The following is a 14480-nucleotide window of genomic DNA, read 5'->3' on the forward strand; positions in this document are numbered from 1 at the left end:
TGTTTTTGAAATATTCTTGACCATTATTACTCCGCAATATTTAAATATTTTTTTGAAATTGTGTTTGTACCATGGTTTAAAAAATTTTGAAAATTGTTTCCACTTCTGATTTTTCTTTTATCAAATAAATACAACTTAATCTCGTGTGATCATCAATAAAGGTCACAAACTATTTCTTGCTTGAACGTAGATATTCTACATGGGCCCCATATATCACTATGAATCATAGTAAATGGTGTAGTTGGTTTGTAGGGTTAGGTGAAAAAGGATGCACGATGATGTTTAGCAAATTGACAAACCTCACATTGAAAAGAAGATGGACTTTTTTTCCGAAATAAATTGGGAAACAAGTATTTTAAATATTGAACACTAGGATGACCTAACCTAAATTGCCATAACATGATATCATTATCTTTAAACACAAAAAGAATTTAAGCAAGTACTTTGGCATTGTCTACTCGAGTTAGGTCCATTGTCAAAATAATAGAGTCCATCTTTTTCCTTAGCATTGCCAATCATCCTCCCCGTGGTCAATTCCTAAAACTCACAATAAGAAGAGTAGAAATTAGCTTGACATTGATGATTAGAGGTACTTTTGTTAGGGAGCTTGTTGCTCAACGGGTTCTCAGTTTGGCGTTTGTCCCCTCTCAACTACAGTTAGCTGATGTTTTCACTAAATGGGTTGCTAAACTACAATATCTATTGGATTGTGCCAAGTTGTGCGTGTTTCTGCATTCCACCACGCCAACTTTGTTTTTTGGGGGGGGGGGGGGGGGGGGTGTTAGAGGAGAATCCGTTAGAGGAAAATTTGGTGACAGTCAAGAGGATTCTCCACTTGTATAGCAGTTTTTTAAATTTTGAATTGTAAATTTATTATTCTGTTGTAACGTTAACAACTCTAATTGTAAATTTATTATTCTGTTTTAACGTTAACAATTGTAAATATTTCTATAAATATGAATATCCTATCCTCGCAATAGTTATGCTTGAGGCATTACCTTCTCATGGTATCAGAGCATATTTTGCTTGACTAAGAAAAATAGCCTTTGTCATGGCGAATAACCTCAACACCAAGAAAATAGTGGAGATCACCCAGATCTTTCGTAGAAAATTCTGTGGCAAGACGGTCAATAAGAGTACGAAGCATGGTTGGACTATTGCCAGTAATAACCTTATCGTCAATGTACAAAAGGATATCAATAACACTATTTTGACGGTGATAGACAAAGAGAGATGAATTTGCATGGCTCACAAGAAAACCAAGACCAAGCAAAAAAGTGTTGAAATGCTGAAACCAAGCCCTTGGAGCCTGTTTAAGGCCATAAAGGGCCCACTGCAAATGAAAAACATGATTTGATAATTGTGGATCAATATAACTTGGAGGTTGTTCCATATAGACTTCCTCTGAAAGAAAGCCATGGAGAAATGCATTTTTTTACGTCAAGCTGATGAAGGCGCCAACTACGCATGGCGGCAAGAGATAAGATAATACGAACAGTAGTAGGGTGAACTATTGGACTAAAAGTCTCTTCAAAATCGATGCCATGCTGCTGAGAAAATCCTTGTACAACAAGGCGAGCTTTGTGACGCTCGATAGTTCCATATGCTCGAAGTCTTTTTTTGAATATCCATTGACAACCTACAACATTGTGATCAGAAGGACGAGGTACCAAGCGCCACGTGTTATTTCGCTTAAATGCGGTAATTTCATCATCCATTGCAGAGAGCCATTATGGATGTTTTACAACCGACTTAAATCCACGACGCTCTTTAATGGCAAGATGTTCCTGAAACCATTGAGGAGCTGACAAAGCAATTAACGAATGAATAGTGCGAGGCTTAAGAATACCGTCCTTTGCACGAGTAATCATTGGGTGTGTAGAGGAAGTCGGTTGGGAAGTTGAAGGAGGTGCTGGAGATATGACTTCCAATGCCATTGCGGGCAAGGGTGGGACCAGTTTCAGTGATATTTCGATGTTTTCTCTCAGCAATACCAAAACAAAGTTTCGGCTATGTTTCATGATATTTCCAAACTGAAGACTCGCAAAATGATCCTTCTCCAACTTTGATTATTCAACTTGAAAACCCAAGCTTTATTATACCAGGAGAAAGTGAGTCTAATAATTCCTATCCTGACAATTACCGAGAGTGAACCATCTGCAATTTTGACCTTTTAATTGCCTGCACACGGACTATAGGATGAGAACAATTTGGAGCAACTAGTCATATGATCAGTTGCGCTAGAATCAATTATCCAAGAATGAATAGAATTAGGTATAACACCTAAAAATGCAGTAGCAACAGAGTTACCCTTCTGTACCAAAGAACAAGACAGAGTTAAGGACAGTTTTGGAGATTGACACAATTTGTATAGGTGCTCTAATTGCTCCTTGGTATAAGTGACTGCATCCGAGTTGGCTCCTGAGTCTCTTCAGCAATGGCTTGGTAGGCGTGACTGTCATGTTTGGATTGTGGATTCCAATTTGCTAGTTTTCCATGAAGCTTCCAACACGTCTCCTTCGTATGCCACAGTTTTTTGCATTGCTCGCACCATGGTTTCTCACGCCCATTGAGTTTTGTAACCATGAGATAGAGATGTGAATTCTGGGAATAGTAATCAGCAGATACAGACTTGGGAGGAATAGTGGGATTGGGTGGAATGGTTTTGGAAGTACCAGAAGAGCCGGTAGGATTTCTTTGGGCACTGGTCATCGCTAATATACACGACATCATCAGAAGAAAAAAGCACGAGGCTTTGATACCATGACAGATTTTTTAGAAGAAGAATAACCATTCTTATTGAATTTCAAGAGACATGATTACAAGATAAATAGTAGAGGAAGGCCGCCAAATTAGGAAGGCCACAAAATCAGCAAATCAAATCACCACAAAATCTGCAAATCAAATCAGCACATCTCTAGGCTAGAAAACAGGAAACTGAAACTACTAGAAACTGAAATAGTAATTTCAGATTTTAAAATATAGAATTTCCTAATTTATTCCCTAGAAATCCGATAGTTTAACAAATTTTACTAAATTATAATTTTAAAATTGCTTCAATTATTATGTTATGAAATACATTGTTCATTCGGATGGTAAAAAAAAAATATACTTGGGATGAGAATGATGGATTATCCGCCACAGATTACTTGATCCTTGCCATAAATTTGCCATGTAATTGAGTTAGATGTGGATTGCAATTTTTTGTACTCAATAATCCGTCCAATCCGCCATGGATCATTCGACCCAATTCATTTGCTAGGTTTAGATTCATGTAGCAAAGCCCACCTAGTGGGACTTGAGGCTTCTCGTCATTGTCGTTGTAATGAGATTTTTTTTTTTGACGTTAAAAAGTGAGTTCTGAACGAAAATAATTATAATATTTTCTATTTTATTATAATACTTTTTAATTTGTATTATTTTTTGTATTTTTATTATTTAAATTATATGCAATTTTTATTTTTTATTTGATTGACTCTTTTAGAAAAGTATAAGTTGGGTACAATACCTTTGGTAAAATGGATTTTGCAGCTTTTAAGAAGGTAGTTTTTGGTTTTTTAGGGACCTTTTAGAAGTTACATATTTGGAGCTCTTAAAATCTAAAAGCTGGATTTTACATTTCAGCCAGCTTACAGCTTTTGTACCAAAACTTGGGATTAACTTCTTTCTAACAACTACTCTTTCATAAGGGAAACGAGCAATTTTTACAACCTCCTAAATGAGCTCCTTGTCATAAATTCTTTCTTATTAGCTACAAGGGGCCCAGGGGACTAAGCCTTAAAACTCCATTTGACTAAATGAGCCCTTGCTACACCACTCTTAGCCATATTAATCATCAAAATGTAAAAATTTCTCAAAAATTTTCAATAAATATGAGCACTTTTTGAAATTTAATCACTCCAATTATCCTCAGGAAAAAAATTTGATTGTCTACATATTGGAGATGGAATGCTGCCACTCTCTATCCCTACTACCTTCAAGCCACTCAATGACACCCAAGCCTTGTGCCGATAAACCATCCTACTCAATACACTTACTTGCTGTAATGAGAATTGGGACAAAAGATTCCCCGCTGCCTTATAAAAACTTTGAAGCTTTGTTTTTTCAAAGCTCTAAACTAGCCCTTAGGTTACCCATTAATGATAATATAGTAGTGGAAGATATGCAACTTTTAATTCATTTCCTCCAAACCAGTGCAAAACCCTTCCTCTCCCAAACTCTATCCAAAATTCTTAACATACTATATCATAAGCTTTATCAAAATCAAGTGGAATAACAACTTTCTTTTTACCCCCCACACTTAGAATCACCCACCACCTCATTAGCCAACCCAAAATCATCAATAATCAAACTGTCCTGAACTGTTTTAAGGGGCTGTGTGTTACCATTCTTGCTGCTATAATGCTCTGGCTCATGGATCTTAAGTCAGACTCCAAAATCTGGGAGTCCAGTTTATTGCTCTTTGGATGATAAATTTTTTAGAGTTGCAGAGTCACTGCATGTAGAGTTGTGTGTGTTTTGGTGCTTTTGAGCAAATCTGTGTTATGAGTAAGGTGCTGTGGATTAATAATAGTGGTACTATTTTGCTAGTTGGGTCATGGGTCTTTAATCAGGGAGTCTAGCTTATTTCTCTTTTGGAGGATAATTTTCTTGAGTTGTACCAAGTCACTGCATGTGATGCTATTTTGGGGCCTTCGAGCATAACTGTGTCCGATTACTTGCTGTTTGTCCCGTTTCTTTCTGCTTTGACTAATGATTTTTATTCTCATCTTCCTGGAAATCATCACTGCAGTATTTTATTTTGGGGCTACAGTAGTTCATGTTACTCCTGTGATATAAGCTTATTATTGCTGTGCATATTACAGCAAGTGTAATTGAGCATTTTTTCCCCCTTTTAGGCACCTTATTAGTCAATGAAAGGATGCTGGAGTCCTATGTGATTGCAAGAGATCGGTTCCTTGTTCCTAATGGAAAAATGTTTCCTACTGTTGGAAGGTGAATGACCATTAGAATGCTCCGGTTTCCCCTTCTATTTTACCTATCACATTTCCTTATTTTTATGGCTGCCACTGTACCTGATTATTCTTTCTGTGGTTGTGATTGTAATGATTGCATGCTAAGTTTATCTTTGATTTTAAAATCAAAATTGATGTTTTATCTATCTCTTGATATTTAATACACAGTTTCTGTCTGAAAGCATATGCAGTTTCATTTCATTTGCTTAATTCTTATACGGGAACTTCATGTTTTGATTTTTCAGTATAATGGACTCACAATATAATGGATTACTTTTAATCACACAGCAGCATTAATACTTCTATACTTCGTGGTGAAAAAATCATGGCACAGTGGACAATGGCTTTTCGCAAGTCTTTTAAGAGTCAGCATGCTCACTTTTTAATAAGCAAAGGTTTCCTGAATCTTTGCAGTTTGGGCAGTCTCGAGCTTTCAGGACCGCAAAACTTTGTCTTATTTTGTGGGCAGTTTACCCGAACTTTTCCCCCAAAAAAGGCTCATGGTTGCATGACAAGTGCTTTTAATCTGGAGGCTTCCTTTCAAATTATTCCTGCAATTTGTTTCTCCTAGTTGCACTGACAACACATATACAGATCTATTGGTTTTTTTTAAAGCTTTAATCACATAAAGCTTGTTATATTTGCTTTTTTTTTTTTTTTTTGGTTTTTAAATTTCTGATTATTTAAAATTCATTAATCTTGTAGGATACATATGGCGCCCTTCAGTGATGAATATTTATTTGTTGAAATTGCAAATAAGGTATCTATTTTCGTGTTGATTTTAGTAATATGTAGTTTAACCAGTTTTTGCCCTTGCGAACTGCTGTCAATTGATACTTGATTAAGCACAGAAAAGGGAGAGAGAGAGAGAGAGAGAGATCCTTTTATGGAGAGAAACTTTGCCACAGAAGTTAAGAATTCGAAGTTCTACCCTCTTGGGGACCTTTCCCATGGGGCGAAAGTCCTTTTGTTTCATGGAACATATCCCCTGTCAGATTTAAGATACTGATCTGAGGGAGATCCCTCTTGTAATTGATTGGCAATTTGAATCTTTGATCTTTTAGTAAGATTGACATATTAAGGAGTTTCTCTCTCACATGTTGCCAGGGGGATAGATATTGTCACTCATATTCCTCTCTCTATGAAGGGTTTCCTGGTATGATATATGTCACTGAGACAAATTTGCTGATGCAAGGAATTTGAAGTGATTGATAACTGTACATAATAAAATAGAATATTATAGATTAAATTGAACAAAGAGATAGGAGGTTAAAGAGAATTTTTTTTATCACTTTTAAAACCATTTGGGAAATTAAAGGAAAGAAGATTATATAGACAATCCTGTCCCATAAACTTATCCCAAAATAGCGGAATAATGAAGCTGTTAGTAATTATGATACTCAGATCTCTTATCTTAATGGAAAGGTTTTGTTTTCAATGCTTTGATAAATCCATTTTGTCACATCATTTTTCACCTTTTTATTTTTTATTTTTTATTTTTTTTTGGGCTCACAAGGTGGTCAGTGCCCCAAACAAGATTTTTTTTTTTTTAATAATTTTTTATGCATCTCGCTGTTGGTATTCTGAATTTTTAATCCAGTTCTCTTTTTGTAGTGCTTTGCATAGTTTCATTTCTCATTGATTACCATTTGTTAATATGCAGTAGATATCATATTGTTGCATTTCTACCAGAAACTGATGACTTGATTTTTGTTATTGCTTGATATTCCAGGCCCTCTTTTGGCAGCAACAAAATTATTATGGGGTTGATCTTACGCCTTTACATCGATCTGCGTTTCAGGGATACTTCTCTCAGGTTTATTTGCCTTTGAATATATCTATTAAATACTAGAAATAGGGAACTTTATTTGTTTTCCTTCATTAGTATTACAACGATTTCAGGACTAGTGACTGCAATACCTGTTTTATTGGTTGCTGCATATTACTACATGTCTAGCCTATTTAGGATTACAACCAGAGCCCATCTGTTTATGCTATCTATATTTATTTTATTGACTCTTAAAATGTAATCTAAAAGAATAGAAGTACGAATTTAAGTGGGAGAAAAATGGCAATCAGTGCTTCTGAAAGTTGGTGTTATAATTATTGTGGTATTTATATTTAAGGGTGGCTAAGGGGCTGTGGAAAACATCGTTTATTTTTTTTCTAGACTTTTAACTACTTTGCATAATCGCTCATGAAATTCAAATCCTATACTTTGATTTTTGTGGATTATATATTGAGTTTCTTTCAAATCCACATAAATCCCAATTTAAGCTCCAAAATCCATGATCTCAAATATTACCATGTATAAATTTTGAAAAATTGAAAAAAGGTTGTCTTTTTTGTAATTATAATCTATAAATAAGAAAATAATTTTTTTTGGGTGCAGTTAGACAAATTCTTAGAAAATGAAAAGACGTGGTGAAATTTTATAATCCTCTGGAATATTGAAAAATGAAAAATAGAAAATGTTTTCCACAACTAAACAGGCCATAAACATCTTTTGGTTGACTATTTGAGTTTTTTGCGTCGTCTTAACATTTTATAGAGACTGCATTGCTACAGAAAAAGTTATTACAATAGTATTGGAGTTTACATTGTTGGATAGCCTGATATACTTTGCTAACTCGCCAAGCTTTTAGGTGAGTTGGATAGCCTGATATACTTTGTTAACTCGCCAAGCTTTTAGGTGAGTTGGTGAGTTAACATTGTATCAGGGTTCTGGTTCCACAAGGTCCTGGGTTCAAGTCTAGTTATTTATGTTTTCCCCATTATGTCCGTTACAGCACATGTCTGTTCTGTTTGTTTTTATCCATCTTTCCAAGTTTAGTCTGTTTACCTCTTCACATGTGAGATGGGATCATCATGGGTGGAGTGTTGGATGGTTTGATATGCATTGTTAGCCTGCTACCTAACAACCTAAGGTTTTAGGTGAGGAGGCGACTTAATAGACGTCATCCATAATGCTTTGTTGATTAAAGGGATTGTATTGTTTCTTAAATTTCATTTTATCAAGTTTACGTTTTAGGTTTGAGGAGGCGTAGATGTTAGGTTTTGGTGGAACATGTCAAGAAAATGAAAAATCCCCACTTCTCTTGCAATTGGATATGGTATTCAATAGAAATATCAATATTTATTCATTTTTTTAACTGCTTTTGCCGAAAAAGCAATTCTAGAGACCATCAATCTAGTCCTTAGCCCATGTTTGATGTAACATAACAGCAGGACAGGATTGGCCAAGAGGTGGGCCTTAGCCCATTTATATGGGATAGGCCTGGCTGGTTTCCCCCCACCGGCCAGCTTTGTTTAAAGGGAAAAAAAGGTCAATGGACAACGATTCCGTCCCTCCTTCCTGATCGTTTTCTTCAGCAAAAACAACCCTCCCTCAATTGTCATCTTTTCCAGCAAAATGTCCCTCCCCCGATTGTTACGGTCCTTATCCAGCGGTGGCGGTTTGGCGATGACCGCAATTTTTTCCAGCAGTTGAGATAGACGGAGATCTGTTGAGAACAGATTCTGATCTTCTGGCTCAAAATTGCTTGGAAGTTCTTGAATTCAAGCGATGGGTGAACAACAATGTCGCTGATGTCAATTTCACTTTGGCCACTGAAGAACACAACCTGAAGAGAGTCTCAACTGATGTTCTCCACCATTTTTATGACGAATGCAGAAAGGAAGTTTCAAATTCCAGCGAGTTGTGGATGGAGATTCCAATGTTTTGGTTGGGGACAAACTTGTCCTGGGTGGTGATGATGTTCTGCTGGCTGGGGAGGGGTAGTTTGGAGATAATGGAGCAGTTTTGGAGGATGACAGCGGAGTTGCCAAGGATGTAGACAGTGCTGTGGATGAGGCAGTTGCGGTTGAACAGGAGGTTGAGGTGGGTGTAGAGAGAGTCCTATAGAAGGTGTTGATGCGGCAGCGGTGGAAAACCAATTGGTCACCCGGACAACAGGGCCATGGCCTGCTGCTTTTTTGCTCTGGTGTTGTTTTGGAATCCCATTAAGTAGTCTCCTGTTCAGATCTCACCAGCAGTGGTGCTAGAAAATGGTTGGAAAGCAGAAGAGAATTAGTAAATAAAAATGTTCTTTTTATGTTATTAAATTTAATTTTAAAATTTTAATTATATTTAAGTAAATTTTCATTCTTAATAATAGTTTAAAATGGAGATGAACAAATAAAAATCTAAAATACCTTTTTATCATTTTATATTTAAGTTAAAGAAAAATTAAAATTTTTTATATATTTTTTTGTTAAAGAGTAATTTAGTCTTTTGAATGATTAGCCTATTCAATGGGAGTGCTTTTTCAAACATGGGATAAGATAATAACCTTAGCCATTCCAATTGAGTCCAGTCCAATCCAGTACAGTACTATAAACCTTAGCCACCGAACCAAACACACCCTAAAGGGCTGGATGATCTGTTGGGAGGTCATTGGCTGAAATTGCTATATGATATCATCTTGCTCGTTGAAGGTACCTGACCTCATTACCCTCATTTTTTGGACACTCATTTAGGATCTGGAACTCACATTTTATTTTTTTCTCCTTGCTAAACTGGCTGAGCTGATATGTTTCTTGATGGGAAATTTTGGGTGGAATGTCTATGTTTTGAGAGGGAGTCAGGGAGGGAGAGACAGATGCCGTTTGTTTTCTTTTTTGAAAAGGCATAAGTTTTCTTTTTCGCCCATAAAAAAGGTGCAGCTTCTTTATATAGTGTTTACGTGTGTTCTGTGGCTTCTCTCTCTCTCTCCAATTGTTTTCCCTTCTCTCTTTAACAGTGGAAATAGTTTATAAACCAAGTTCTTACCAACCAGTTTGGAGTCATATTTGTGATGTCTTAAGTTGCGAGCTGCTAACCATATGGTCATGCAAGAGAAAATTTGTTCATTATGAATGCTTTGTGATATCTAAAACTTTGTCCATTTATCTGCATAACTGTCCCAGCCTTTTGTTTCGTTATCTTTGCCTATTTGCTTGTAGCTACTGTTATGGGACTTGTGGGTTCTCCATCTCTAAATATTTGATGGGGTCTGCTTTACTGTTTATGCAGCCCGTGGTGGATGCTTTTGACCCAAGGTTATTGGTTGCTCCAGCTATATCTCATGTGATAAACTTTGCATCTATTAAGGTACTACTTAAATTCTTAAATGATCTTGTGCTTCCTAGCTGTTATGTGTTTTTCTATATTTCATGCAAAATGTTCTTCATCCTTTCTTGGGCATAACTAATATATCCCTAAAGAGGGACCTTCAGAATAACCTACACCCTCCTCCCAACCCACCTTCCCCAAAACAACCAAGCACATGCACACACTTATCTCTTTGCAACTTCTGTTTTTAACTTCGAATTTCATATTGCATCGAACATTTCAACTTTGTCATTTATTCCCCCCCCCCCCCCTTCTTTTAGTTCTTTTTTTCTAGTAGTACTTTTGTTTATTCTGTATTCAATTGAGTTTATTTTCTTTTTGTTTTAAATTTATTTTTATCGAGAATATTGGATGCTTCTGATGCTTGTTGGTGCTATAAAATGTTTCTAATCAACCATTTTATTTTAATTATATTTCATTCTGCAGGAGGAAGATTTATATGAAATAAAAATCCCACTAAAATTCATAGCCTCTGTGGGGAGTAGAGTGCATGGGTTGGCTTGCTGGTTTGATGTATTGTTTAATGGGAGGTAACTGTTGTGGGTGTTACGACCATGGTTATTATAATTGTCTGAATGGTTTCATGTTCTTCATAGAATGTCAAGTTTAGGGTTTGCTGTTCTGAATCTCAAATTTCTTGGTTCACAGTACCGTTCAAAGGTGGCTTTCCACTGCTCCTGGTTCACCGACAACCCACTGGTACCAACTACGTTGCGTCCTCTGCCAGCCTCTTTATGTCATGGCAGGACAAGAAATTACTGGTGAACTTCACATGATTGCCCACAGTGCTCAGAGTTACACAATTTACCTCACACTTTCAGGTTTGTTTCTATTTCACTGTGTTTGTCTTGGTGAAAATTTTGCTTGTTTTTTGTTTTTTAGAAGTTCAAGATTAATGTGAACAGCAAAAATGTGGGGCCCTGGTGTTGAACAAGGGGGAGTGCTGCAAACATCATCTTGCAAACTTGATCTCAAAGAGCCTTATTATCGTATGTCCCAACCACAGGCGTACACAATGGCACAAGATCAGCAGCCACATCAGCTAATGCAGACACAGGTAGTGAATAATTATGTGTTTTATCCTGCACTGCTTACGATTTTTTTAGAGAATGGCGAGCATCATTTGTGAGGATTCATAGGCTATGCTTGTTGCTTGGTTCAAGTTGTTTTGGGGCATTCTTGTGAATGTTGTTTGGGAATCTCAGATGCCTGTTTAGTTCACCATGGGACTCTACATGGCAGGCATCTGGAATTCCTGGGTAGTCCCTTATTCCCATCAAACCCTGGGAATCTTGCATTCATGCAACCTACCATTATTTTAGGTAATCTTGGATACTGCTGGAAATTCTGGTTTTTGTTTTTGGGCAAAATTGGCTGTATTGGTCCATGCTGAGGATGAAACTTTGCAGAACCTTGCTTTCACCATGATATATCCTTCTCTCTTCTATACAAGTGTAATTTAAGTTTGAGTTTGCTAAGTGATGACATGAAGGGTTAAGCCATTAGCTTGTAGTCCAGCAATATATATGATGCCTTTACACTCCACGTCACATTTGACCCAGTTGAACGTTAAGAGGTAAACAAACAATGAATAAAGAATAAGATCCATTAATGAAATAATTGCTCTAACTTGGGGTAAATTAACAAAGAGAAGGATTAAGTAACATGCGAGTGAGAATCGTGCCCAAGATTCCAAGACTGCTTGGCAACTAATGATGATACCATGTTTAGTGACTACTTGACCACTTATATCAATTTGCGAGCCTTGATATATTTCTGATTATAATGCACAATTGCACTTGTAGTTAGGGGTGTAATTAGTTCAGTGCATTTTAGCTATAGACAAAACCAATTGAATCAATTTCATTTTTTATAACTGAAAAATGAATGTAAATAATCAGTTCAGTTAGAAACAAAACTGTCAGTTTAACTGGTTGGTCCGGTTAATTATTGGTTTTGAAACTGTTTACACTATTTTATGTATGAAGCTGAGTTGAGGCAACAAAACCAGCCTTGGTAAGGGGATTGGGCCGTGTGGTAACTCCACCCACGTGAACCCAACAAATTGATTTAGTTCTCGGATGTTCTGAATGAGAAGCTAGGGGAGCCTGCTTTTTATGGTTAAGGGGAGGTATTGCACCTTTCCATATTATTCATGTGGGACATAGAGGGGAGATATAAATGAAGGCTAACTGCTGTACTGTAGCGTGTGTCTGAGAGTTTTCACTACTATTCAATGAACTTGTTTCACATCGGGTGGAGCGAAAGAGGAGAGATCCTGCTCTTCTATAAAAAGTTCCATGCTCCATTTCCATAATTTACTGTACTCCCGGAATTTAAACTAAATACTACCGAGATGAAACATAAATGTAATTGAATAGGATACAACCAAAATACTAGCAATATTCAAAAATAAATTGCATTATGTATGATATACATATGTTTATATAAATTATAATGAAAATGCTAGACCTGTATTTTGGTTTTTCGGTTTGGTTTACATGCAAAAATAAAGCTGAAACCAAAATCTGTAACAAAGATACCAAACCAAGTAGTGTAACAGTCGAATTTAGGTTGGTTTTAAGTTTTTGGGTAATATTTGTACACCCCTACTTAGTAGTGCAGAAAACAAGATATTGTACAGCATAAATATTTACCAGAAGTTTTAAGTACTAGAATGTCATGGGAATTCTGCACCTATATTTGTTTTAATAATAGAGAAAGGGTTTGGTTCACTTATTGTACATCTGTATCTATACTCTGCTAATTAAATAGAATGTTGGCCATACATAGTATGTAATTATGTTAGTTTGTATGTTCTTCATATTTTTATGAAAACAGTATTATCTTTGTATTTCTTAGTTTTATACACATGCTTGAGAACATTATTTATGTAATTTGTGATGTGGTGTCTCAGATGCTTCTAACATTTTCCTGTCCATCTCTTTGCTCCCACATATTTTTTATCACACTTGAGAATTTCTGTAGCTACGATGGAAATGCCCTGGAGATCTTGATATAAGATACATACTAGGTACTAAAATTTTTTGGCCATGTGGATATATTAATAATTAAATATTAAAAACAAAACATATCACCTGATTCACAGGGCTTCCGTGTGACATTGGGATTTTCCAGTGGTAGTGGTATATGGAATCTTATATCCGCATTTTGCTGGGGCCATGGTTCAAACATGCACACACGAGCATATATACATACAGATATTTCTTGATATTAATGTCAAGCAAGAGTCTTAAAAAATCTAAACTGTACAATTTTGATGATTGGGTTGCAATTCATTTTTTTTTATTTGCTTGCCTGTGCAAAGTATTTATGGGAATGGTTCTTACTCTGCACTGTAACCTTTTTGCTGCTGCTGCTGCTGCCGCCTCTGCTGCCGTTGTTACTGATCTGTATGGGTGTAATCACTTGGCAGGATATTCAAATTCAATCACAGGATGCAGATGAATCTGAGTTAATGCAACAACCGGCCCAGAATAATATCGGTGCTCAGCTCCATTAAATTGCTGAGTAAATGTTAGAACTCTGGGGACATGCGAGGAAGAATTTGGACACTGGTCCTGCATTTGTAACATAGAAATGCTTCACCTCAGCCAAGTGCGGGTGTTTTGCTCGCTTACACAGGAGGATTTTTCAATGCCATCTGCACTTGGGTAGTGTGATCACAGTAAGTTTATGTTAATTAAAGGGGTTCAACTATTTGTTAAAGAGTATTTGGGCGGTAGATCCTGTATTATTTCTTCATGATTAAACTGGATGTATTATCAATCCAGCTTCTTGAAAATTTATTGGAGTTTTTGAAATTAAAATTTTTACAAGATATCAATACATAGTTTTGCACACAAGGAAGCTGCGTAATGTTATAGTTCATCTACAAGCAGTGTGTTCGTGCCGTATGGGCCGGCTTCTCTTGGTTGTTTGCAAACGGGGTTTTGTGCTTCTGGAGCCAATAGATTAAACACAGCCTCACAAGAAACATCCATTTGTCAATTGCTTTATTTTGTTCTCTTAAGGCCGTACTTGGAGGACATACTTTGAAAACAAAATTCTGAAGTTCAAACACTTCAAAACATATCATTGCAATACACTGGGTATGACTGCATGTGTCGAGCTTTAGCATGCCCAGGTTGGGTGGGTAGAGTCGGAGCTTTGGTTCAGGCTGCACTTGGTTTGAGCTCAGAAAATTGGGTGGAGCTTGGCTCGACATTAAAAATACAGGCTCGGGCTCATCCCATTTGCAGGCTTGGTTCAAATTAGGGCTGAAATTTTATAAATGATCCAATAGTAACTCT

The 14480-nt window shown here is 36.5% G+C and overlaps 1 protein-coding gene across 1 annotated transcript in view; it reads left to right on the forward strand.

Annotated features, from left to right (window-relative positions):
- Positions 1 to 14033, forward strand: part of LOC131150296 (probable histone-arginine methyltransferase 1.4) — a 27806-nt gene extending 13773 nt beyond the window's left edge. The window contains exons 8-15 of the mRNA XM_058100924.1: positions 4899 to 4995; positions 5721 to 5775; positions 6748 to 6831; positions 10069 to 10146; positions 10594 to 10697; positions 10816 to 10988; positions 11073 to 11224; positions 13604 to 14033. Coding sequence (XP_057956907.1) covers positions 4899 to 4995; positions 5721 to 5775; positions 6748 to 6831; positions 10069 to 10146; positions 10594 to 10697; positions 10816 to 10988; positions 11073 to 11224; positions 13604 to 13690 — 830 coding nt within the window. The 3' untranslated portion in view covers positions 13691 to 14033. The remainder of the gene's footprint in view (positions 1 to 4898; positions 4996 to 5720; positions 5776 to 6747; positions 6832 to 10068; positions 10147 to 10593; positions 10698 to 10815; positions 10989 to 11072; positions 11225 to 13603) is intronic.
- The last annotated feature ends 447 nt before the right edge of the window (positions 14034 to 14480 follow it).

The sequence above is a fragment of the Malania oleifera genome, chromosome 3, assembly GCF_029873635.1.
Source record: "Malania oleifera isolate guangnan ecotype guangnan chromosome 3, ASM2987363v1, whole genome shotgun sequence".
Classification (NCBI taxonomy): Eukaryota; Viridiplantae; Streptophyta; class Magnoliopsida; order Santalales; family Ximeniaceae; genus Malania; species Malania oleifera.